Below are 23,942 nucleotides of genomic sequence, written 5' to 3'. Positions count from 1 at the left end.
TTTTTTTTTTTAGGAGAAAATCATTTTCTAAAGTACAAATTCATGCAATAATGGCTTTTACCCACTGCCTCAGCACTGCTACCTCTGTCTATCTGTACTGATCAAATTACTCTGTTAAAGCAATAAACCAGAAAGAAATAATAATACTTAATTACTTAATAATATTACTTAAGTAATGCAAAACAAGTTACTTCTGTCAAAATATTTATTTTGGAAAGCACAAGAACAGCAGTGCCTATAACCAGCAATAGGCATTTTTGCACCAACTTACTCTTCCTTGGGCAAGGCTATGCATCCCTCGGTTAGATCTTGTCAGAACAAACCTGTTCCCATAACCCGTCTTGATTTTTTCTGTAGATGCGAGGTTTCCTATCAGGAAACAGGGAGCGCGATGGAAAGGGATGTTCTTTTAAAAATGTTAATGTAGATCTAATGTGGGAAACAAAGTGGGGTGGCTCAGCCAAGGGTGACGTGGAAAGATTCTGAAAAACAAGATGAGAGCAAAAGCTGCCTGAGATTCAGAATAGAAAGTTGCCAATTAATAGGAGTATTTTCCACCCTCCCCAGCAGTACACTGAGGGAAGCTTTGACAGCCCATACCCATCGCTGTGCTCAGCTAGGAGGGAGAAGGAAAAATAAAAGCCAGTGTCCCACTGCCAGGTACCTCTAAGATCTGTTGATCATCTTGTTCCAACCAGAAATCTACGTGTGGGAAAGGCCTCCAGAAATAAGGCCCAATGTGGAGCTGTTCCTTCTTGGCATCATAAATGTTGGTCAGCTGTAAGGACACACAACAACTTACAGGAAGCCTTAAAAGTGCTTAAACAGATGAAAGAAACAATTAATGCAGACAATTAATTAATAATAATAAGTTAATTCCAGACAATGTGGAAGGCATTAAGCAGCAGCTTTTGCATTAAGATACATGGGTGCCACCTTCATGCCCATTCCATTACGATTAACCAATTGTTCTGCCAAAGACAACCCTAAACTGTAAGAACAAGCCCAGAACTGAACAATACTGCTGGGATTATTTATGGCCATGACCTGAATCTCATTTTACATAAATTATGCTGCCAAAACCTGTAGGGCTACAGGCGTAACAGCACATGGAAGTGCTCTACTTCCAAGACAAGGGTAACGTTGCAGCAGAAAGTTCAGAAGAGTTTGATGTCCACTGCTATCCTTTGCCTCCACTCTTCCATATTTCCCGTATGTTTTGCTACTGCCCAAACACTACTGCTGTATTTTTCCCCCTTGAACTACTGCCAGTTCATTGCCCCTCAGTGGTCTTCCCTTCCAGCAAAAATATCCAGGTTGGAGCTTTTTTCTCCTCTGGTTTTTACTCACTCTTGCTCCTGTTAAAATATGGGCTGAACGCAAATCCTCATCGGGCCCTTTTTCTGGGAAGGTTGCAGGGAAAATCTCTGCTGTTTTAACGTTCACAGCTGGTAGGAAACAGTTTAAACACAGACAATTAATTCTCACAAAACACTGGTTTGAAATGGCCACATCCACAACACTACTACGTAGCAGGAATTTTAGAACGTGTCAACTGCAATTCTTGTATTTCTCAGTACCCCAGACCCATCAGCTCTATGGTAGCACTTTTCTACTTGTTCTAACAAGAAAACTTCTCTTTCTGCCTACACCTCCAACAGCAGCAATTCACAGGACAGGCTTACCTAGTCATTAAAGGCAGCCCATTAACTATCAGAAACTGAACAAGTAACCAGTTAAAAAAAATAACCAAATTCTAATTTAACTCACCTATTCCATAAATGATTGGGAAGTGAATATCTTTCTCTTCTCTGTCATTTAGTTCTGTAAGAAAAAAGGTCAAACATGTAGAGCTTTGTTTTTTCTCTGAGCAGCATTCACTTAGTTATGTGTTACCAGAGAAGAGCAGATCTGATGTTGCAAAAAAAAAAAAAAGACAGGAAAACAAACAAACAAACAAAAAACCAACACACACAACCAGGAAGCCAAAAAGAAATATGGGAAGGTCAAGGTCAAGATCAATATGCCTGGGGCCTGGAGTAGAACTCCATCTCTTAACAGCATGGCCAGCTCCGGTCAGCTGTCATGCCACTTTCTCTTTGGGCAGTTTACAGAAAACAAAGAAACAAAACTACCATGTTGCTAAGTTCAATGACACAAGTCACCAGGGATATTCAACTGCAAAGACAGTGGAAATACGACCTGAATACAATACAAAGGAGAGGAAATTATTTCTGCCTTTCTGCAACATCACACAGTGTGACCTAACTGAATGAGTTTGTAAAGGCTCTAACAACACCAAACATGGGTAAGTTCCTTCTCAGTTGCCTCTCAAGATATTCACAGCTGTACAGTCTCCTTCCACAGGACAAAGGTGGGGAAATGACCTGGTAACGATTCCAGGTGGCACTACTACCAGTTGAATTTCAGCAGCAAGTAAAGGAGAGAATCCTCCCTGCACTGGCTATGGGACAGCAACAAAATCAAACCTTACAAACCAACGTGGAGGACTCGTGCTGTTCTTCCAGAACAGATTTTTAAAAGCCATGTGAGAAAAGACCCCTGCACTCTGACTTCAGTGGCTAAACATACTTAAAAAATAAAAGTAGACATTTTCTTACCTGTTACGCAGAAAGTCACCAAATGAACGTCATCTGGTTGGAGATCAAATGCTCCTACAGCAACAACGATAGCAGCAATGTATAAGAGTGACTGGTGGCAAAGCAGGCGCTGTATATAGACGAGGGGGCATTATCAGTGCTGCGCACTGCGGAATGGGTGGGCAGAAAGTACCTAATGCACTGTTCCTGGATAAGGCAACAGAGCAAAGAGTAGTTTTCAGATTTGCTTCAAACCAAGTTTTACAAAATTAAAGCCACAGCTACTAAACGTAATTGACAGAAATTAGCCATTTTTAATGGCAAAAACATGCTAAAAATATGCCACTTGCTCTTGTTACTGGCTTAAAGTAGCTCTGGTATCATCACATCATCTCTGCTTTAGTTCACTATACATTTAATAACTCATATTTAAATGTACTTTCCTAAAATGTTACATGTATAGTGAGCCAACCCAGCCTTTTATTAGATTTATTTTAATTCTGCTTTTCACCATCCCACACACAGGGAATTTTAATTTTTTTTCTCACTTCTATTGGAAATACAAAGTTACTGTTTTAAATTGTAACCTTGTGCATGGAAATCAAAAGGCTTTAAACTGACCAAAACATTCTGTACACAACTCTCGCACGATAGATAACACACAGAATAGGAATCACATCACAGCACGTGAGGGGGTAACAGGGGCACATTCCAGGACCTTTGCCAGTTCCAGTTCCCTTTGCCACCTCCCTCCAAACCTGCTGTGCATCCCTGCCCCTGCCCGTTCCCAGTCCTAGTGAGGCTGAGGCCTCTCCACACTTGAGAAGTGCTCAGCACGAGCCAGAGAACTCCAAACATCCCAGCTGGTCCCTTCTGTTCCCTGTTTGTTTGTAAAGCACCACAGACACTCCTCCAGGCTACAGATTTCACAGACAGACATCCATCTTTCATGAGACACTTCCCAAGTGTAATTAATTTCACCCCCCACATTAAGGTACAGAAGGAATAGTAATTAATGAAGTCCCCGCAGGTACAGATGTAGACAGTGGCAACGCCTGCCCAAGATCCCATAGCATGTCAGCAGCGGAGCCAGGAATTGAGCCCAGCTGAACTAAGCCCCAATTCCACACGCTACAGTGTAAACCAGGAGTAAGTCCCAAGTCCCTGCCCTCCATCCCACACATCGGCCACAGCAAGCCGCAAATCCAACCCTCCTCTGTGCCAAGCTCTCAGGTGGAGAAAGCACCCTGCTAAAGGAGTCCAGATGTTTTTCTATTAGATGACAGGGGGCTCAGGTTACAAACAAACTTCACCCAAATCCAGTCAAAACTATTTATTTTGGACATGAGAGTGGAAAAAAAGGTGAACTTACTAAGAAGCTGATTAGTAAGTTTTTGTGATAACTGCCTATCATCATTGAAACCTCCAACTAGGTGCAATTCCAGCCTAACAGAGATGGAATAACAGGAAACAGCAGTTAAAAAGACATCCCAAAATGAATACCTTTACAAAATAATCCCCAGCCCAAACTACAAAGCAATTATTAGAGAAGCCTCACTTGTTAATGGCCACATGGGTAGCAAATTACAGTTGAACAGTTCTGAACATTTCAGGGATCATCCAGGAAACATCACAATTTAAAAAAATTCAAGAGGCATTGCACACGTGCAATTATGACTAACCCCGGGGCATCTGTGACACTCAGCACCAAAGTTTTGGGCTTAATTCTATAACCACCTTTCGATGACCATGAAAAGGGTAACTTAGATGTGAAGAAGTTTGCTCCTGTGATCTTCAGAACTATTCTGGACCACACAGCAGGGTTCTTCTCTGAGAGGTGTCTATGTAAAGAGAAGTCTTGTTTGCAAACCTTCTGACCAAATGTCTAGAAAAATGACTATAAAATAACTGGGGACAATATCAGTTTGGGGTGGAAAGTCTCAGAAGCAACAGGAAAGTGAGAGTGAGCATAAATCACCTAACAAGGCCATAGCTCAGTCTTTCAAAACCAGGCAAGCCAATTAATAAGACCATCTCTTCTAAGTTAACTGAGCTTTTGTTCTTACCAAACTACAGAGGCAAAAATCTCCAAATTCAGGATAAACCTTGTTAGATAAATTCTGGTTTGGAACTCCCTCCCCCCCCCTTTTTTTTTTAAATGTGATTTAAAAAAAAAAAAAATCCCAGATGGATTCCCAGATCCCAAAAGGAATTCTCAAGACCAAAACCAGCTATTTGGAAAATTCAGCACATTTGAAACAGAAGTTACTGGGAAACAGTAAATACCAAACCGCACAATGGCATTTTTACAGAGACACCAGTCAGAATAGAACCATGCTTTAAATCACTGATAGAAAATACCTTGAAATCATCAGCAAGAAAATGGTTTTCATTTTCCACATGGCCCTGATCAAGAGGCATTTCCTGCGCAATTACCTTGTCTGAACCCCACAAAATCACATGAAAATTCCCCAATTTACAAACTGCAGTTACTTTTGCAAAAACAAAAAGAATTAAAAAAGCTGAGCTGACCTTCCATAGTCTGCAGAGTTAGAGAAAGATTTTACTGAACTCATGATGAGCGACACCTCAGCTTCTGTGTCCGATCCATCGCAGTGTGTCAAGCAGGTGGCTCCGCTACCTAAGGTGTGAAAAGACAGTTAATGACACCAGCGGAGGCTCTTAAACTGCTGTCACTTAATTCAGCATCAGTTTACACTGCTATAACAGTGCAAAAACTACATCTCCCACCTTCTCATTTCCCAAAAGGACAGCAGCCTCCAGCAGAAGAGATGGGCTGGCTGAATGAGACAATAAGCTCTTTCCATGCCCCATTAGAAAATCAGCAGAACTGATGCAAAGGGTACAAACATCTTACTACCAAGGACCAAGCAACAGCTCAAATGACAAAACTCCAAGAATGTAGCAGGGCGTAGCGAGGCTCTTTGCATAAATTCTACCTCTGTTATTACCAAACCCTTCAGACCCAAACAGTTAAATGCTGCCTCTGGCATCTGCGCACAGCCTGGGACGCAGCAGCCAAGGGGCTGCCACTGCCCACTGCAGCAGATCAAGTTTAGGATTGGCTCATTCTGCAACCAGAACACAGAACCTCAGGTACTGAACACCCTAACTCTCTGAACAAGTCATTCAATTTATGCATCATGTGACATTTTGAGATTCAAGTTTATATAATGTAATTGCAGTTTACTTCATTAATGCAGCATAAATCTATGCTGATCCTACATGCATTACTTTAGAGAGGCAGGTTTTGGTCTGAATGCTTTTTAAGATACCTGTGTGTCGGAGCACAACTAAGTGGCAGGTAGTTGCATCATCTGATCCAAGAATAGAAACAGAACCTATTTTAGAGGAGAGAAAGACTGTAAGAACTTTGCTGTCATAATCATTGCTTCAGGAGAAGTGTTTACATTCCTACATACCATCCTTAGGGGTAGTCACTGCAAATTCTCTCTGCTGGACGTAAAGAAGACCTTTAGGTTCCACAATTTGAGTAGGCCGACTTCTCAGAAGTTTTGCCTTTTCCTAAAGATAAATGATAATAGAGACTACAGTGGCTGAATTCTCAGGTGTATCCATTACTTGACAGAAACATCACCTCTGAAAAGCAAAGGGATCCAGGTCAGAGATAAACAAGGCGTATTTTGGAGTATTCTGAATTTATTCAGAGTTTTCATTTTCCTGCCAGTGACCTAGTCAATTGTTAAATTCCATCACGCCCCACACACACAGAACCCTCTGGGCCTGCTTTATAGGTGATAAAACAGAGGCACAAGAAAAAGCAGCAGGGTGTGGCTAAGCTCACACTAGATGATCTTGAAGAGCTGATCTTTAAAGAGGACAAAGTTTAAAGAGGACAGGAAACAAGTCTGCTCCTTCTCTGAAACTTCTGAAATGTAAGTTTCACTCTCCTACTGCCACAATCCAACAATTTATTTAATACTTATCAAAACACTGCTATTTATTTGCACATTCAGTAGACAGAAAACCCAGATTCCTGGGCTCTGACTGCCACAGTGCTGTCACAGAACTGCTGGGTAGGCAGGGAATTTCTATCCTGGGGCTAAAGAAAACACTTCACACAGTTTTTATCAAATTCGCACAGATTTTTTTTTCCCTTCAAAAACATAATTTCTACAAAGAAGTATTTTCTGACGAAAACCACGTTCCCAACAGCTCTGACCAGCAGCGCCTGGCTGTCAGCCTGCCGTCAGGACCACCACACAGCCCTGGAAGGCAGCGAACACCTCCCACAAGTTACAACCTTCACCTTTTCCTCCAGCTTTTCGGCCCAGCCCGCCGCCCCGACCCCTACCTCTCCGTCTCCTCAGGACATTCACCGCCCGGCCACCCCCGGGGGACGCGGATTTTAGTTAATTTTGGGCCAACCCCTGGCTTTTGGCCGCCCCGGCACCGCCCCAGCCCGCGGCTCCCTCAGCGCTGGGTCCCCTCAGCGGGCGCCCCCTCAGGGCCGAGCTCAGCCCCGGGTGTTCCCCCCCACCGGCTCCTCCCGGCCCCGGGGTCCCGGCGCTGCCGCCCCTCACCTCGAGGTGCGGGTAGGCGCGGATCATGGCCGCCGGGGGCCGGCCCGGGTCGATCCGCTCCCCGTTGACCAGCAGCGGCATCGCGGGCAGCGCCCGGGCCCGGGGCGGCTCCGCGCTTCCAGCCGAGGGCCGGGCCGCGCAGGGCGCTGGGAAACGGCGGCGGCCCCGGGGAGGGGAGGGGAAGGGAAGGGAGGAGAAGCGAAGGGAGGCGGAGCGGCGCCGCCCGCCGGAGCTGCCGGGAGGCCGGAGCCCGGCCGTGCCGCGGGGAGGCCGCCAGGGCCCGTCCCTCGCAGCGCTGACAGGCCCGAGGCGGGCACGGCCCCCCCGCCATGCCACTGCCCGGGCTCGGTGCCTCACGGAACCCCGGGCTCGGTGCCTCACGGGACGCCGGTCTTGCGGCCACCTAATTGCGGCCGCCACAAACAAACCAACAGTATGCTCTAGCTCTACCTTTCAAAACCCATTTTCACAAAGTAAACACTTACAGCAAATACTTTCTTCAGATGATGCACTGTATTTCACAGGAGACCTAACCCAGTAAAGCAAAATTTACATCTCTGAACCAGCAACCCTCTCAGTATTATTAGCAGCTACAGAAATCTTCAGCAAAACACCAGCACCCACCAGCACTCCTGGCTGCAGTTACATGAAACAAGCCAAAAATGTCGTAAGAACTCCCTGGTGTTTCTACGATCTAACTCAATTCATGTTTTAAACAAGTCCCTTTAGTATACTGAAGTTGACTATGCAACTTGAGTAGGCAGTTCAATGTAACGTTACAAATGTGCAGACATTTCATGTCACGGATGTCTTTCCTTATTCTGTTTTAGCTCTTAAATGCGACATAGAAACTCATATCACATACCTGATACCACAGCTTGCGAAGTTTTACACAGCCTCATTTCCTAATTGACTGTCTACATTGGAGTTAGATGAGCTTTAAGGTCCATTCCAACCCAAGCCATCGTATGATTACTGAAGACATAAAAGTGAATAGAAAAAGGCAGAATTCAGAGGACATTTTCCTTGTTTATGCTGTGAGAAGGGTTCTTCTATGCCAGGAGAGATACAATTATTTCAGATGGAAATTGTTTATTGCTCAGGAAAGACAGTAAAGAAGGCTAAAATTAAAAACAAAAGCTAAGCCCCAACTTATCCAATGATGAACAGAACCCACCAACAAATTTTACAGTATCATCCCTGAAACTCATTTTCAGTCTGTCAGAACAAACATCCCAACTTTTGAGAAGCTAGAGTGCACAGAGATCTCTAGTTACATAAAGAGATGTTTTCAAAGGTGTGGAATTGGCACCGTTTACATCAGTCTTTATTGTCTCTAAATAAATACATTGCCTAGAAAGCCTGCAAGTTCAGACTCTAAAGAAGGGTTGATGAATGAAGTTCATCAAGAACTACAGAAGCTATAAAGAATTTAGTCCAATGGGCATGAAATTTTCAACTAAATGTTACACAAATAACATTTTTTTTCTGTTTATATTCTCACATCTAGAAGTCAGCAATCATGGAAAACGTAAGAAATCTGTACAGAGAAATTGTTCACTGACACACAGACAATACAATGACACCACTGACACAATTCCTTTCTATTAGGGATATGGGTGATCGTGTTTGTTTTTTTTTTTCTTCTCAAGCACCTCAAAGGAAACTATCTACAAATCATACATTCAGCTACTCTCATTTTCAACACTTCCAATAATCACCACTCTACATGCCTGACCATTCTACATGCCTGAACAGCTGAAAAAAACGTGTGTCAGCTACGTTTTTAAGCAGCAATAATGCTTACCATCTGAACACATGTACCACTATCAAGGGGCTTTACAAAACACTGTTCTACAGATAGGAAAAGCTTAGAGATGTGTGCAAAAGAATCACTGTTAAGAGTCAGTTCATAGCTTTCCTATCACAGGACCATACCATTAATTGAAACCAACTAAAAAAAAAAAAAGGTCATCAGAGTTCAAATATCGACAGTGTACTTCTGGTCCCACAGAAATCAATAGGAATAAAGACCAGAATTTCACCCCTGATATATAAAACCTCATAGAGAAACATTAGTAAACGAACGTTTTTAAAAAGTCAAGAAAACCTATAAAAAACCCTTGGTAAGTCATAAAAAACATTTCAACGTGAAATTTGTAAAATATCACCCTATTTATTCTCTAGGCTTTTCTAACAATATATGAATTTATCATAACACATCTGTAGAAATCTGATGATGAAGAAATAACATTTTTTCTTAAATGTAGTTACTTAAACATTTGCCAGTTTGGAAAGTTGAGCTCGAGTCTGTTTACGAGAAAAAAATTGCACACAATTTTCAACCTTTTCACTTCTGGTTGGTTATCCAGGTCACTGTGGATATTGCACGTAACAGTCTGGAGGAGAGCCAATGCTGCTCACTGGGCTCCGGGTATTTGACTCATAAGAATTTGGAGCAATTTCAACCACACCATCATTTTGAGGAGTTTCTCCTTTCAAGAAGTCATCATCTTCATCTTCGGAAGTACCCTGCATAAATGTAAAATGAACAGTGAGAGCAGAAATATACTGCACGTCTCTATTAAGATTTGACAGAATTAATGAGTGCTAAGACCAAAAAGGGTATTTAAAAAAAAAATGAACAAAAAAATGACAAATAATAGACATTCTGCAAGAAGGTAAGTAATAAACAAGCTACGTAGGAGCAGTGGAAGGACATAATAAGACTTGGGTTGTATTACAATTGTCATATCTAGTTGGAATGACAAGAAAATCAGACATATTCTCACTATGAAATACTAAACCATACCTACAAAGTGTTTTCCAGTGCCACCAGACAAATTTCTTCTGCAGAGGGGAAAGCTATTCTCAAAGCAAGGCTGGATCGATCCCTAAAGCTTCCTTTATCTAAGTCAATTTTCCATAAATGTTTATTATGCTTATACTCTCTCAAAAAAAAAAATAAAAAAAAATCCTGCAATAGAAGCAGCTGACAGAGATTTCGCAAAAGTTGAACTAGATTTTGATCAGGAAAGATTACCCTTTTAATGGGTTTCTTCAGATTCTCAAGATCTTCAGCACTCAATTCTTCCCAGAACTGATAAAAAGGATCAATAATCTTCTTTGATCTGAAAGCAGAATTAAAACACAGTTCAAGTTCAGTAAAAATAGCATTATTTTTTTTCATTTTAATAATACAATGCAAAATGCTTGGAATTTTGATAGCCTTCTTTAGTATTTTACAAGCTATTAAATCTCTATACATGTATAATCCCCAACTAATCCCATGAATAACTTCATTTTGCTGATGAATACAAATTTAAAATATTTGCTTGAGGAGTCTGGCTACAATCAAGTCTCCTATGTGAGTATTTTTAATAGCTACACTATCCTCTCAATTAAGCACAATTTTATTCCATTTTTTTAACTGATAGTTCTGTATGGCTTCTTTTAAGCACATGTATTTCTAAGAAAGGTCTTCCTTCTATGGAAACAACTTTCTTTCAAAAGGCAACAAAAAGAACGTTGCTCTCATAACATTAAAGTAATTAAAGCATCTGTTCTAGTTTCAACTAGTATAGGGTTAATTTTCCTCCTGGTAGCTGGTAGGGTGCTATGTTTTGGATTAGGATGAGAAGAGTGCTGATAACATGCTGATGTTTTAATTGTTGCAGAGCAGTTCTTAGGACTTTTCAACTTCTCGCTCTCTCCTGCCAGTGGGCAGGCTGGGGGTGCAGCAGGAGGGGACAGACCCAGGACAGCTGACTCCAACTGGCCAAAGGGGTATTCCATACCATCTGGCGTCATGCTTAACAATTAATATGGGGGAACCAGCCAAGGTGGGGGGAGCGGCTGCTCGGGGATAGGCTGGGCATCAGTCAGCAGGTGGTAAGCAATTGCATTTTGCATCACTTGTTTGTACACATTATTAGTAGTATATTATTATTATTATCCTGTCTTAATAAACTGTCTCTATCTCAACCCACATTTTCCCGTTTCTCTTCCCCATCCCAGAGAGGGAGGGGGGAGGGTGAATGAACGGCTGTGTGGTGCTTTGCTGCCGACCGGGTTAAACCAGAACAGCATCCCAGTATTAGACATTTGGAAAACCAGAAATAATCTACTATTCATTAAAAAAAATTAAGCTACTTAAATAAGATAAAGTCTCCAATCAAGAATCCCTATGCTCAAGTTTAAAAAAAAAAATAATACACACAAAAAACACAAAGCAAAGCAAAACAAAACAAAAGAAAGACACACTACTACAACTGCACCAACAAAATATGTATCAGGCTAACATTATGGTATTTCCATCCTGGAAAATGGGTTCTGTTTCTTTTTCATTGTTTTACACCCAAGTAGGGGTAAATTTCTATTAAAATCTCTTGACAGTCTCTGGTTGAAATACACTACAAGAGAAGTACTAAAGCTCAGGGAAGAAAGTGATCTGTGGGAACCTAAAAGTTTCTTACAGCTTTTAGTTTGTGTTTTTTTACAAGACAGAAATGAATTGTGTATTTTCAAACTATACCTTTTGAGCACGTAGGGATCAAAGGGGAAGAAACTGTCAAGTGGGTTAGTGCATGTCTGCACAAGGTCACCCCCAGTCCCACTCCGAACAACTGGTATGAACTGCCTGTTGTTCCTCTCAATAATTGTGTAACAGAACACCAACTGGTATTTCCTTTAAAAAAGCAATAAAGGAAAGAAGCATTTTTAGCGCATTGAAAGCAAGTATTTCAGATGGCATTGAAATACAAAAGTTATTTTTAACAAACATAACAAACATAACTATCTATTTTGCAACTGGTATTAGGGGTTTTCAAGGCAGTCACCAGAAGAACGCATGTACGAGTCTATTTTTTTCCACAACACTCCTGAAGGCTTCACTCCAAATAGAACCATACTGGCACCAATACAAAACAATAAAGCAGTTCTATAGTACTGTAGGATTTCATTGAAACTGAACCACAAGTAAACTTATCCCACCCTGAATATGGGGAATCTTATACAAGTTCTCTTGGATAACACTCAGTACTATCCTAACAAAACCCACATTCTAAAATAACTGTGCTGTTATTATACATATACACTCAAATCTGTATCTGCCTGAAACTGAAGAAAATGTATAGATACCTTGTAATAGCAGCAAATAAGTTCACAACAGAGGGTATACATATCTTCAGAGGGTTTAGTTGACACATGACAATGCGCTCAAAATTTAAACTCTGCAGATATGACAGACCTTCAGAATAAGAACAATTGACAAACATATTATATACAGGTTATTTATCATCTAAGCTTAGCATTATTTCTAAGAATTTCCAGTCTTACTAGCCTGCACTCTGCACAAGAAGCAGATACTAAGGCTCACTCTTACAGTAGAGATCTACCCCACGGCCTTCTGATCAGAAAAGCTGCCACAGCTGAGGGACCCTTCCAACAAAGACGCTACACTTACACAGGGACTGACAGAGATAGCACCATTATGGACTACAACAGATTACTAACTGAAGCTCACACTAGTTTTATACAGCTGAAATTCAAACATGCTCAGTAAATGGGGTCAGAAATCTATGCTGAGGAGTTATATGCACTGTTTTCAACAGCAAAGAAAAAAAAAAAGGATCATTTAGCTTTGTAGCCCAGGTGTATTAACCATCTTACTTCATTTAGAGTATAATGTAAATTTGCCATCAGATACTTGATTGAATTGACTGTTAAAAAAAATAAATAGTTAAACTTACAAATTAATGCCAATCCCCTTCAAACCTAATACACTCACCTTTCCTTAAATTTCCATCCAAAAGCTGCTTGTGACGGAAAATAAGTGTATAGAATGCTGCCTGACATGTAGAATAAAATGGCCCATGGAGAGCTACATCACAGTAAGCATTAGCCCCTGTATCCTGATTATCAATGTATTTATGCATCCAATTAACCAGCAGATCCAGGCATGCTTTTACTGTACTATAATGGAGAAAAACAATGTGTAAAAATAGCATCTGCAAGGAAATACATTAAACAAGTATTCAAAGATGTCAGTGGTTATAAAAACATCAGTAAGAAAAATCTCACTGGAAAAAGTAGCTTCTGTTATGAACTTTCTCCTTTACCTCAGCAGGAAATGAAACAATATATCAACACTGAAAATCTCAAACAGTGAAAGCACAAGATGCCAGAAGAGATGAATCGGTGAATGCACGCTGCATTTGACATGTACAGTAAACAATAAAAATCTTGGGCCATGAGCCGTACAGACAGAGATGCCTCCAGTGTCCGACAATTGCAATACCAAGTTAACATTAAAGTCACCAAGCTGACATTTCGAACAGCATAAAAATACACAATGTGTACATAGGAAAGACAACATTTTCACTCATTTGCTGAAGTACTTGAATCCTATATGTATCCAGATACTTGGACATGACTTCCATGTCTCAGAGTCTAGGTAACATGCTTAACAGAGGCCATTAAAAAATCTGCTTCTGAATATCAGATATACTGAGCATCCATGACTCTGCCTGAAGACAACATAACCTACCCATGCTCACTATTTCTTGGTAAGTGAAGCCTTAAACAGCAAGAAACGAATCCTAGCAAACATTAGCCTGCATCCCAGAAATATAACACCTTCCTGGAAAATTCAAGACAATACTGAAATATTATTGTGGACAAGAAAAACAAGACTATCAATATTGGTTTACTGGCAAACCTGTGTGAACAGAAAGCTAACACTGGATGCACATTCCATGAATTCTGTACTTAACCTCAGCGTTTATCATAAATTGTTTGGTTCTACTCATATATCAAAGCAACTTACACAACTGGAATAAATTTAGCTCTTGCCAAAAAGCTGCCAATATAGCTGCCAGCAGTTTGCCTGATCACTGAAGGATTGTTTGGATCACGCAGTTTTTTCCAAAGATGGTCTAAAAATGCCTCAGCGAAACCCTAGAAACAAGATACATAGAAATCATGAGTTGTTATGCTGATAACACTGAGCAATAGATTCCTAACATTCAATTCCCACAATTTCCATAAGCAAACCATAAAAAGAATCCCTCCATCACTGTAAGTACGTACTCTCACTGGTGGAAGAACACTGGAAGAACGCTATTTTCTGTGTCTTTTTCTGTATTTAGTTGTAAAAAAGTGAATGGAACCTGAAATTTAGGACAGAGTGTGGAATAGATACGTGAGAAAAGTCTTTAAAAACAAGAGCATTAAGGTGTTAACAGGAAGCAACTGTTCACCATCTCTTGTAGCAGAAGGGCATCCAACGAAAATAACAGGAAGCTGAATTTAGGAAACAAAATACATGATTCTTCACTTTAAACAGTTATATTCTGGAACTTTTTGCCACAGGAAGTTAATGATGCCAAAAATTCACATCACTACAAAAAGCAATGAGGTACTTTCCCCCCTTGAATTTGTCCATCACCTGCCATTACCACAAAGGAACATCACTTTGGCTCAGGAAGTTACTGGGCTATTGCCAGAGGCTGAGAGGGCATTCTTGCAAAGCACCTTAATATGCTAGCCCCATTCCAGTACTCTTTCCAATACATACACTATTCACCACTGCCAAAGGCCAGGCATTAGCTTAATTAGATCCTTAGCTACTCTTGTGCAAGAAGCATGGATGTTCTTATTTTAAAATGGTAATAGAACAAGCAGTATTTTGCTTAAGAGATGGGAAAGTGGAGGAAGGAAATTACCAAATTGAAGAAATAACAGTCAGTATCTTTAAGATAGTTTTGGGATGCTGAAAAAATTTACTAGAGCACTGTGCCTCAGGTTCAAGAGTCCAGTTGATTCCTGTAAAAGATGTCTATTAACCAAGTTCCTTCACCGTGGATTAGATATGAGCTATTTGCTGTTTACAAAGAGCATGGCAAGACCAGAGATACAACGGAAAGCTTGAAAAGGCAAGTAACAGAGAAGGGAAGGAAAAGTAAAGATACTAATGAATCCTGATGTATCTTCAGCCAAAATGTAAGGTAATGGTAGAATTACCACAGAAAACAACTGATTTTTGTAGAAAAGGCAAAATAAGGATGCAGAAATAATAAGACAATTTTTAAAACAGTTTCTACTCACCAGTTTAAAGCTACAGATGTAAAACATGAAATACTGCACGTGACATGAAGCATGAGTTGGTAAAATGAGCTTGTCAAAAACAGAAACCAGGTCCCGATACAAATCCTTTGTCTTGTTGATATCAAGCTTGCCTATACAACAACAAAAAAAGCCATTTCAGGATTTTTCTTCATGTTGTGAAATTGACATTTGTATCTTTCTGAACCAACAAGAGACACATTAAAAAAAAAATAGAGAGGAAAAAAAAGAAAACTCACTACCAAACTAACTTCTAGGCTTATCTGGCATCTGAAACAAAAATGTTTTTACTAAGACCTTCCAGGACGCCAGTTCTACTAGTATTTACATTGGTATACATCACGAATATATGCATGATTTCACATATATAACACTGGCAGACATGCAAACATTGCAATAATGTGCTAATTTGGAGGAGCCAGAAGAAAACACTAAAAAATAAACAACATGATTAATGTGAAAACAATAAAGCAACATTTTGCTAAATATTATTCTAAATAAGTAAATCTAACACATTCAGCCCCTTAGTAAATGCCTATTTAACTAAAAAACTATTTATCCTTCCACTCCTTGTAATGCTACAGCTTGAATTCATTGTCCTATTTATATAACTAAATGTCTCCAACTGAAGACTAATGTTATAAATGAACCTTTGCATCTTCAGCCAGTAAAACTGTGGTCAAAGACAGGAATGTGCCAACAGCAGAATTTTACTACTGAAGAATGAGAGCTCTATCTTGTGGCAGCAGCAGAAAGCAAGAATTCCTCTTAAAGTTTTTCTCACATTAGCAAAACAACAAATTCAGTGCTCATGTGTTCTTACCATCCACATGGCAAACATCTTTAATATAGGAAAACAGGATGGTCATCAAAATATCAAGCCGCTCCGCAAGTGGATGGGCCATTCTCTCACTACTGGAAGAGACAACTTTGTTTCCTTTTCTTTCTTCATCTTCCTCCTGTTTGATAAAATGGCAGTCATGCATCTTTTACACATACAGTATCACAGAGAGGGCAATAAAAAACAGGAAAAGTTAAACTAAATTTCTATGTTTGTGCTGAAGGGTTTTTTTTTGTTTGTATAGTTTGCTTAGCATAAGCAAATTTTTGCAAACTAAGTCAATTAGCACAAACTCTTTAATAAGATTTATATATAGCAGCTTGTGTTTTTACATAAAGAAATTGATCCACTGTGTATATGCTGGATATTTACATAAATAAATCCAATGCCTGGAGAATGCTGTTAATGTTTGAAGATGTTTCCCTTTTTCCTGTTTGTACTGCAGCAACAATAAAGCAATAATGTATTCCTATCCTCAGTACAGAGACATCTGAAAACTGAAAAATTTGGAGTAGCACAAGATAACCAACCATGGCAAAAAGTCCCTCCTCTGCAGATTTTTCCACACTATCAGAGTTATTAGCAGCTTCTTCGGCATCCTCAATATCTTGCTGTGGAGTACTAACCTACAGTTGCAAACAAAAAATTGAATTTTATAAGACTATAACAGCAACAGGAAACCTTCTTGTATTATCTATATAAAAGAAAAGGCAACACTAATAACTTCTAGGCTAGATCTTGACCTTGACTAAGTAAACATTTTTAAAGGGAATGATACGCATGCAATGCACACACACTCCAAACTGCCTCCAGAATATAAGCCTTCCCCATAAATCAGACATATGCTGAGGTTCAGACATATGCTCAGAATATGCTGAGGTTCTCCAAAATTAAAAGCCTTAATCATTTACAATGTTATCCCTTCTGTCTCTTTTTAGGACTATAAATCCCTTTGTTTAAAAAACTCTCAGGTGTAATAACATCATAAGACTGGGAATGAAGTATGTATCTGGTTGGTTTTATACTGATGACCACAAGCAGTATTAGAACATAACTTTTTGTTGAACTTAATGCTAAGAGTACCTATTTTCTACTCCATTAATTTTAACCCCAAGCTTTCTTAAAAGGTGATGCAGAACAAACTTACATCCAACTTTAACAGTTTTTCAACAATAAGCTCCAGAATCTGAAGCCTCAGGGTTGGAAGGTACACTGTTACTCGTAGCAGGTTATGTACGTAACATTCCTATAACACAAAATTAAGGGATAGCTGTAACAATGTTAACTGAAAGTCTCATTTTTGCCAAGGATTTTTAAATACATTTCTCACTTTGTCATTTAAAGAGCCAGATATAGGTTAAGACAGACTGTATTCAGTATAGAATAAATTAACATATAAACCAGACACCAACTTACAATTGTTAAACTGTGTTATTATTAACTTCTTCACCTACTATTTCCATGCTAATTTTTCCAAGTATCTCCAGACAGAATGAGTATAAATATTCTGTAGGAGTTATTCATTTCCACATTCGTTTGTCCCACAACTTTCCCCAAGAAAATGAAAACAAGCACATTCCTCCCTATTTCTAGAATCAGATTTAGTAGCACTGTTTGAAGTAAGACTAAAAAATCTTTGGTTTAGATTGTCAGAATAAAAATACACTTTTAAATTCTACAGGTAAGTGTTCTCAGAGTCATTCTGATTATAATTCACACAAATTAATAAACAAGTTCTGTAAGCGTGCACATGCCCACACAGACACATGTACAAATGACAACACTGCAACTTTCATATAACAAAACTGTCAAACTAACACATTTAAGTGCACCAGTCTCTTTGTGAATATGCATTATAACACAACCTTTAATTATACAAGGACATATGATTTTTCCACAGGCCATCTGGCTCAGTGCATAAAATGGACAGAGCTAGTTTACTGAAAAACTATAAACTGAAGAGATTTAACAACAATGCGTGGACCATACTTTCATTATACTCCACTCAAACCCTGCTCTGAAATCACAGTTTTTAATTTCTTCACAACATGTTCCTCACTGAACTGCTTAAATAAGTTATTCCCATAACACCTTTTGAGAACTACTATCCACCTCATTTTACAGATAGGGATCCAATATCCAGAGTTATTATTAAAAAAAAAAAAGTCTAGCAAGGTATACAAACAACTTTTTTTCTTTCTTTTTCCCCAGTGCTTGTAAGGTTCAAAACACAGCTCCAACTGACCTTAGCTGGTAGAGCAGGGCTCTGCCCTTCTGTAAAAGAAAACGCCAACATAATCAAGTTGGTAATAATAAATATAAATACCATACAAGAGCAGTAACCTGTTAAGAGATTCCAGCTTGTTTTCTATGACATAGGAGCATCATACTAGAGATGTAATAAAACATTTTAATACCCTACTCTATTGGCAAATTGGATTTCACCTACATCGCCCTTTGCTTTCTGTATGCTTATCAAATTCCCTGTTGTTCTGATGAATGCTTTCCATTTTTACAATAAATGAGACAGGTAGCCTACCGTCTCCTTACTATACAACCCTGAGATTCATCGCCAAACAGGTCCATCTTGTGCATTGATTAAGAATGCAATCCTGTGGAAAAAGATATGCAGTTATCTCATTAAAGACTGGCATAATGCCTATGCACAAGGAACTTAAGTATGTTTGGACAACCTTTTACTAAACCCATGTATGGACATAAACTTATAAAAAAAAAATAACAAAATTTTAAAGCAATACACTAAAAAATTTATATTAAATACCTCCAAATCAATTGTCATACTTTAAAAAGCAAATGAACAAACAAAAATAACGTTCATGGCTCTTACCAGAGTTCTTTCTGATTTATTAATGAAAGGAAAGCTTTCTACAAGTATTGGCATAAGAAATTGCAGCGTTCTGCACAGAAAAAAAAAAGGAAAGAAAGAAAGGTACAGGTTGTTATCACGACAGCAAATACTAAAGCTCCAGCACTCTGAAGACAATAATACTTGGAATATCTTATTAACTGGAATAAGCTTATTTGCTTACTTCACAGTAACCTTATTTTAAGGTAACTAATTGTATCAAATCCCAAGAATCCCAGAATAGACAATAAGCAGCGAACTTTCACTGTGGGCTTTTTAAAAGCTACTTCAATTACGTTGCTATAAGCATGACTTTCCATACTTCCTATTCCCATTCAAATTAAAAGGATTCACAACTAGCTGCTGATGCCTATGGAAATTTCATAATGATTGGACAGAACGTTCTACCATTTAGTGAATATTAAAAAAAAAGTTACACAATTAATTATTGTACTACCAATTCGGAGAAAAAAAATCTTCAGTTTTGTAGCTGTAAGGAAAGGGCATATGAAACCTAGAAATTAAATACTTACGAAGGAACATATCTGACAACAGTTTGCAATGCTCTATGGCATGTATTAAAGTTTTCAGAAAGGTCTAGAGAAAGAAAAAAAAAAAAGTACTGTTATCGATTGGGTTGCAGAAAACCAATTTGGGAACCAATGAAAGCAGTTCATATCAATTAAATATTTTAGAAAAACCAAATAAAATTGCATTTGCTTTTTTTTTTTTTTTTTTAATAAAGTTGAATTGCCTTACTACTAAAATAATTATAAATATTAACTTCAAATAACATTCATGGTATCAGAATAAACTCTGAATTCGCTTCCACCAAGCCAGATACTGTTGCTATGCGGTCTCATATGGAAGCTAAACTTTGAAATACAAAATGTATCCCATGTTACAGAAATATTTACAAAACGTCAAATCCAAGTCTAAAATTAGATAAAAACTATCTAAAGATTATGCTTCATTTTTGCACAAGTCAAACAACTAATTAGGCTTCTATAAAGGTAATGTTACAAGTGAACACCAGAATAGTAGTTGGCTCCTCACAAGCAGAACTGAAATTTATTTCAGCTTTCAAGACTCATGAAACTCTTGAAAGACATTTAGCTATGTGTTTGCCTAATCAATAAATGCACTAATTACATGGCATTTTTGTTACTTTTATCAATTGAATTAGCACAGACACACAACAACACTCAAGAATCCCCCAAACTACCTAATTTTATTGAGATAAACAATATTAAAACAAAGTAATTCCTAACTTTTCTTTGGCTTTGAAACAACATAGGATTAGGAATGTTTTCCTACACATCCAGCCATATTCCTACAAATGTTCTACAAGGAACAGTATTTTGGAAGTACCAAGGAGTGGGTCACCACACCGCTAACTCAAGTACAAGGAATTTAAGGGTGTCCTGTTTCCTTCATGCTTTATATTAACTCCAGTAAATTACTTTTGTAAAAATGAAGCAACATGCATTGTATACCTGTTTAGTAAATGTTTTACAATAGCATACAGAAGCCTTACTTCCTTTATACTCACTTTCATCATCATCATCAGAATCTGAAATATCCACATCATCTTCTCTGATGGTTATTCGAGCTACCGAAAATGAGATCATTATTGGAAAACTGTGCAAGTTTTACAGGTAGCAGTTTCAATGCCAAATCAAAGCATGCTGGACAACAAAAGCAGCAAAATTATCCACAAGAGTTTTAAAAATAACAGTCAAAAAGACTGATTCAGAGAACCAGGAGGTTCTTAAGAACATCCAACATGACCATCACCTCAGCTTTCCCTTTTCAGTAGAAACAACATTACACAGTTCATTCCTCATCTAAACATCTTCACAAACGGGGTTCATTATAAATCTAACTGCCCCTCAGAACATGACTTCTGAAATGCAGGTACAAAAAAGTGTGTCACAATGCAGCCATTCAAATTAATCAATGGAAAAAAAAAAACAACAGAATGTGATACATGCTATACAAAATTTAGCTAAGAAAGAGACATTTTAATAAAGCAAGCAAAGAAGATGAAAAGAAAAATAACTTACGAGGAACAAACTGGGATACAATCATGCGGAGGCATGGCCTAAGATGGACAGTTTGTGCTGACACCAGATTACCAAGAAAACCCAGATATTCTTCCACTACCTCTCGGCTTCTTCGCAACCATGGCAGCTTCTGAAAGCAAGTAAAAACAGAGATGTTGAACAGATGTTTTGAGCACCAAGCTCTTAAACTTCCCATAGAACAAACAGATACATACTAGCAAAAGGCTGACCAGTTGGTCAAAGTCCTTGGTCAAATAGGTAACAGAAGCTCGGAATTCATGCAGCCAATTAATGATCTGGGCATCCTAAAAATAAGCAGAAAAAAAAAAACAACTATTTCAATAAACAATATGATCAAACTATTTTTAATAGCAACAACTATAAAACCACAAGTCAAAGATTAAGACTGTAAATAGAAATTATTTAGAATAAATATAAAAGGGATTTCTTGAACTAAATTAGTGCACTCACCAATGATATTCTTGAATGAAAGAATAAATGCCTATCAACTCCTAAACCAAGTTTGCCTGGAAGGCTTAAGTTACAAGCTCAGCAAGGCATGCAAAACTCACTTGGACAGACTCAGAATTAATTTATTTTTGTTCTTAGTTTGCAAAGAGCCATTCAGGTTTTGAAGTAAGACATACATTGAAACTGTAGCAAATCTACACAAAAAACTGTACAGTGAATTTGCTTGTACTCCCCAAAAGGCCTGCTAAAGACAATACCACTTTACAAAATGTCCTCCTTAAAAAGAAAAGGAACTTAATATAACATAATGCTTCCTGCAGCACTCTTTGTATTACTGGGCTCTGTGGTTTGATTGAAAGAGAAAACAAAATGGAAAAAGGGCAGCAAACATGGCAGGTATTCACAGCTATAATGAACATTCCTGAAACTATTATTTTAACTGCTAAATACATATGCACCTTAATGCTTAATTAACTGTACATTCAGTGAGAACGAGAGGTAATGATTGACACAGCTTAAAGGCACTGCAAGTCAGCAGCCATGGTTTGACGTAACCATGGTTAGTGATCTGCAGACAAACATCACTGACCTAGAAGGATACCTTGAAGAATCATAGAATCATAGAATATCCTGAGTTGGAAGGGACCCTTAAGGATCATCAAGTCCAACTCTTGACACCGCACAGGTCTACCCAAAAGTTCAGACCATGTGACTAAGTGCACAGTCCAATCTCTTCTTAAATTCAGACAGGCTCGGTGCAGTGACCACTTCCCTGGGGAGCCTGTTCCAGTGTGCAACCACCCTCTCTGTGAAGAACCCCCTCCTGATGTCAAGCCTAAATTTCCCCTGCCTCAGCTTAACCCCGTTCCCGCGGGTCCTGTCGCTGGTGTTAATGGAGAAAAGGTCTCCTGCCTCTCAACACCCCCTTACGAGGAAGTTGTAGGCTGCGATGAGGTCTCCCCTCAGCCTCCTCTTCTCCAGGCTGAACAGGCCCAGTGCCCTCAGCCGTTCCTCGTACGTCTTCCCCTCCAGGCCTTTCACCATCTTCGTAGCCCTCCTCTGGACACTCTCCAACAGTTTCATGTCCTTTTTATACTGTGGTGCCCAGAACTGCACACAGTACTCGAGGTGAGGCCGCACCAGCACAGAGTAGAGCGGGACAATCACCTCCCTTGACCTACTAGCAATGCCGTGCTTGATGCACCCCAGGACACGGTTGGCCCTCCTGGCTGCCAGGGCACACTGCCGGCTCATATTCAACTTGCTGTCTACCACGACCCCCAGATCCCTCTCTTCTAGGCTGCTCTCCAGCGTCTCATCGCCCAGTCTGTATGTGCAGCCAGGGTTTCCCCGTCCCAGGTGCAGGACCCCATCCATCACAAAACAAAGTTTCTCACCCTAATGTCAGTAAGCCTGAGGCATCTTTTATCAAGATTCTGCATACAGGATATATGTGTAAACCAACAGTTGGTGGTTTTCATTCAGAGATAATTCTGACAGATTCCACAAAGCAAAAAGCTGTTAAATGCTGCTAAATGTTTAAAGCAAAGGATTTGGTGACACCAGTGTGACCTGTCTGACAGGTGACATTCAGACAGCTGAGCATTAAATCATGAGAGCTCCACGGTGACACGACTTACCTTTATGTCTGGGTCTGACAGCTGGTGCTTTAACAACTCATAGTCAGTGGTGTCACCCTAGCAGGGGGAAGAAAAATAAAGAATATTTACTACCCTTCTGACAAAACCCACACGTGCCGCTAACGTGCCTAAGCGGCCTAACGCTGCTAAACAGCGACATAAAGAAGGCGAACACGAGGGGAAGCCCACGGAGGGCGGCGGCAGCAGCACGAGGGGGAGCTGGAGCTGCAGCTGACGGGCCGTTTGTGCCACCCTCTCTGCAGACAGCGCCGGGGTCGCCGCCCCTCCGCAGGGCCGCTCCCGGAGGCTCACCTGGCCGTACTTGAGCAGGATGTCGGGCAGGGTGCCCCCGAAGCGCACCGCCTTCCTGGGCGGCGAGCTCAGGAACTCGTCCCCCCGCAGCATGGCCGCGGCGCCGCGCACGGGGGGCCGGTCCCGAGCGCTGCGCGGCCCCGCCGCTGCCCGCTCCTGTCCCGGCCCGGCCCCGGCAGCGGCCCCGCCGCCCGCCGCCGCCACACGCCGCCGGAAAGGGCCCCGCGTCCCGCCGGAAGCGGGCACCGCTCCGCCCTTCGCACCATAGAGATGAGCGGCTGGAAGGGCAGCGGCCGCTCTGCCTGCGCGTCGCTGGGGAGGGAGGAGCAGAGGGTGCGCCAGGGGAGGGGCGGGTCGGGGACGAGGGGAGCTTGGTGCTGCGGAACACATTGCTGCTCAGGAACAGCAGGCAGCATTGGGAAGGGCTGCCCAATGGTGGAGTCACCGTCCCTGGGGG

At 40.2% G+C, this 23,942-nt stretch overlaps 2 protein-coding genes across 4 annotated transcripts; both read right to left on the bottom strand.

Moving 5' to 3' along the window:
• Positions 1-191: 191 nt before the first annotated feature.
• On the bottom strand, positions 192-7,443 carry NTAN1 (N-terminal asparagine amidase). 3 transcript variants are annotated; one of them, XM_027469012.3, is made up of 10 exons: positions 7,166-7,418; positions 6,044-6,146; positions 5,897-5,962; positions 5,133-5,241; positions 3,973-4,046; positions 2,622-2,675; positions 1,771-1,824; positions 1,351-1,448; positions 665-778; positions 192-482 (listed from the first exon to the last, which is right to left on the bottom strand). In XM_027469012.3, exons 1-10 carry the CDS (start codon positions 7,244-7,246, stop codon positions 303-305), a joined length of 933 nt encoding a protein of 310 aa, XP_027324813.1. In that variant the 5' UTR covers positions 7,247-7,418; the 3' UTR covers positions 192-302. The 3 variants fall into 3 exon arrangements, with proteins under 3 accessions (XP_027324813.1, XP_027324814.1, XP_071880086.1); XM_027469013.3 differs by lacking the exon at positions 5,897-5,962 and having other exon boundaries at positions 7,166-7,443; XM_072023985.1 differs by lacking the exon at positions 5,897-5,962 and having other exon boundaries at positions 6,044-6,221; positions 7,166-7,324.
• Positions 7,444-8,465: 1,022 nt separating this feature from the next.
• RRN3 (RRN3 homolog, RNA polymerase I transcription factor) lies at positions 8,466-23,890 on the bottom strand. Its single transcript, XM_027469011.3, has 17 exons — positions 23,486-23,890; positions 23,174-23,230; positions 21,278-21,367; positions 21,063-21,192; positions 20,549-20,608; positions 19,530-19,593; positions 18,979-19,048; positions 17,278-17,376; positions 16,661-16,756; positions 16,113-16,248; positions 15,272-15,402; positions 13,992-14,122; positions 12,954-13,138; positions 12,305-12,413; positions 11,700-11,852; positions 10,209-10,296; positions 8,466-9,697 (listed from the first exon to the last, which is right to left on the bottom strand). Exons 1-17 carry the CDS (start codon positions 23,873-23,875, stop codon positions 9,539-9,541), a joined length of 2,148 nt encoding a protein of 715 aa, XP_027324812.2. The 5' UTR covers positions 23,876-23,890; the 3' UTR covers positions 8,466-9,538.
• Between the last annotated feature and the right edge of the window lie 52 nt (positions 23,891-23,942).

The sequence above is a fragment of the Anas platyrhynchos genome, chromosome 15 (assembly GCF_047663525.1).
Source record: "Anas platyrhynchos isolate ZD024472 breed Pekin duck chromosome 15, IASCAAS_PekinDuck_T2T, whole genome shotgun sequence".
NCBI lineage: Eukaryota > Metazoa > Chordata > Aves > Anseriformes > Anatidae > Anas > Anas platyrhynchos.
The sequence above is the reverse complement of the archived record's forward strand: the minus strand, read 5'-3'. Positions and strand labels throughout refer to the sequence as shown.

Excerpts from the sequence above, each read along its gene's own strand:
- NTAN1 (XM_027469012.3), bottom strand. The coding sequence starts at position 7,246 with ATGCCGCTGCTGGTCAACGGGGAGCGGATCGACCCGGGCCGGCCCCCG. Across the intron at positions 5,242-5,896 it reads AGTTGTGCTCCGACACACAG|GTAGCGGAGCCACCTGCTTG; the intron begins GTATCTTAAAAA and ends TTCACACCTTAG. Across the intron at positions 1,449-1,770 it reads CCCAATCATTTATGGAATAG|CTGTGAACGTTAAAACAGCA; the intron begins GTGAGTTAAATT and ends GTTTCCTACCAG.
- RRN3 (XM_027469011.3), bottom strand. The coding sequence starts at position 23,875 with ATGTGTTCCGCAGCACCAAGCTCCCCTCGTCCCCGACCCGCCCCTCCC. Across the intron at positions 10,297-11,699 it reads GATCCCTACGTGCTCAAAAG|ATCAAAGAAGATTATTGATC; the intron begins GTATAGTTTGAA and ends TTCTGCTTTCAG. Across the intron at positions 9,698-10,208 it reads TGAAGAAACCCATTAAAAGG|GGTACTTCCGAAGATGAAGA; the intron begins GTAATCTTTCCT and ends ACATTTATGCAG.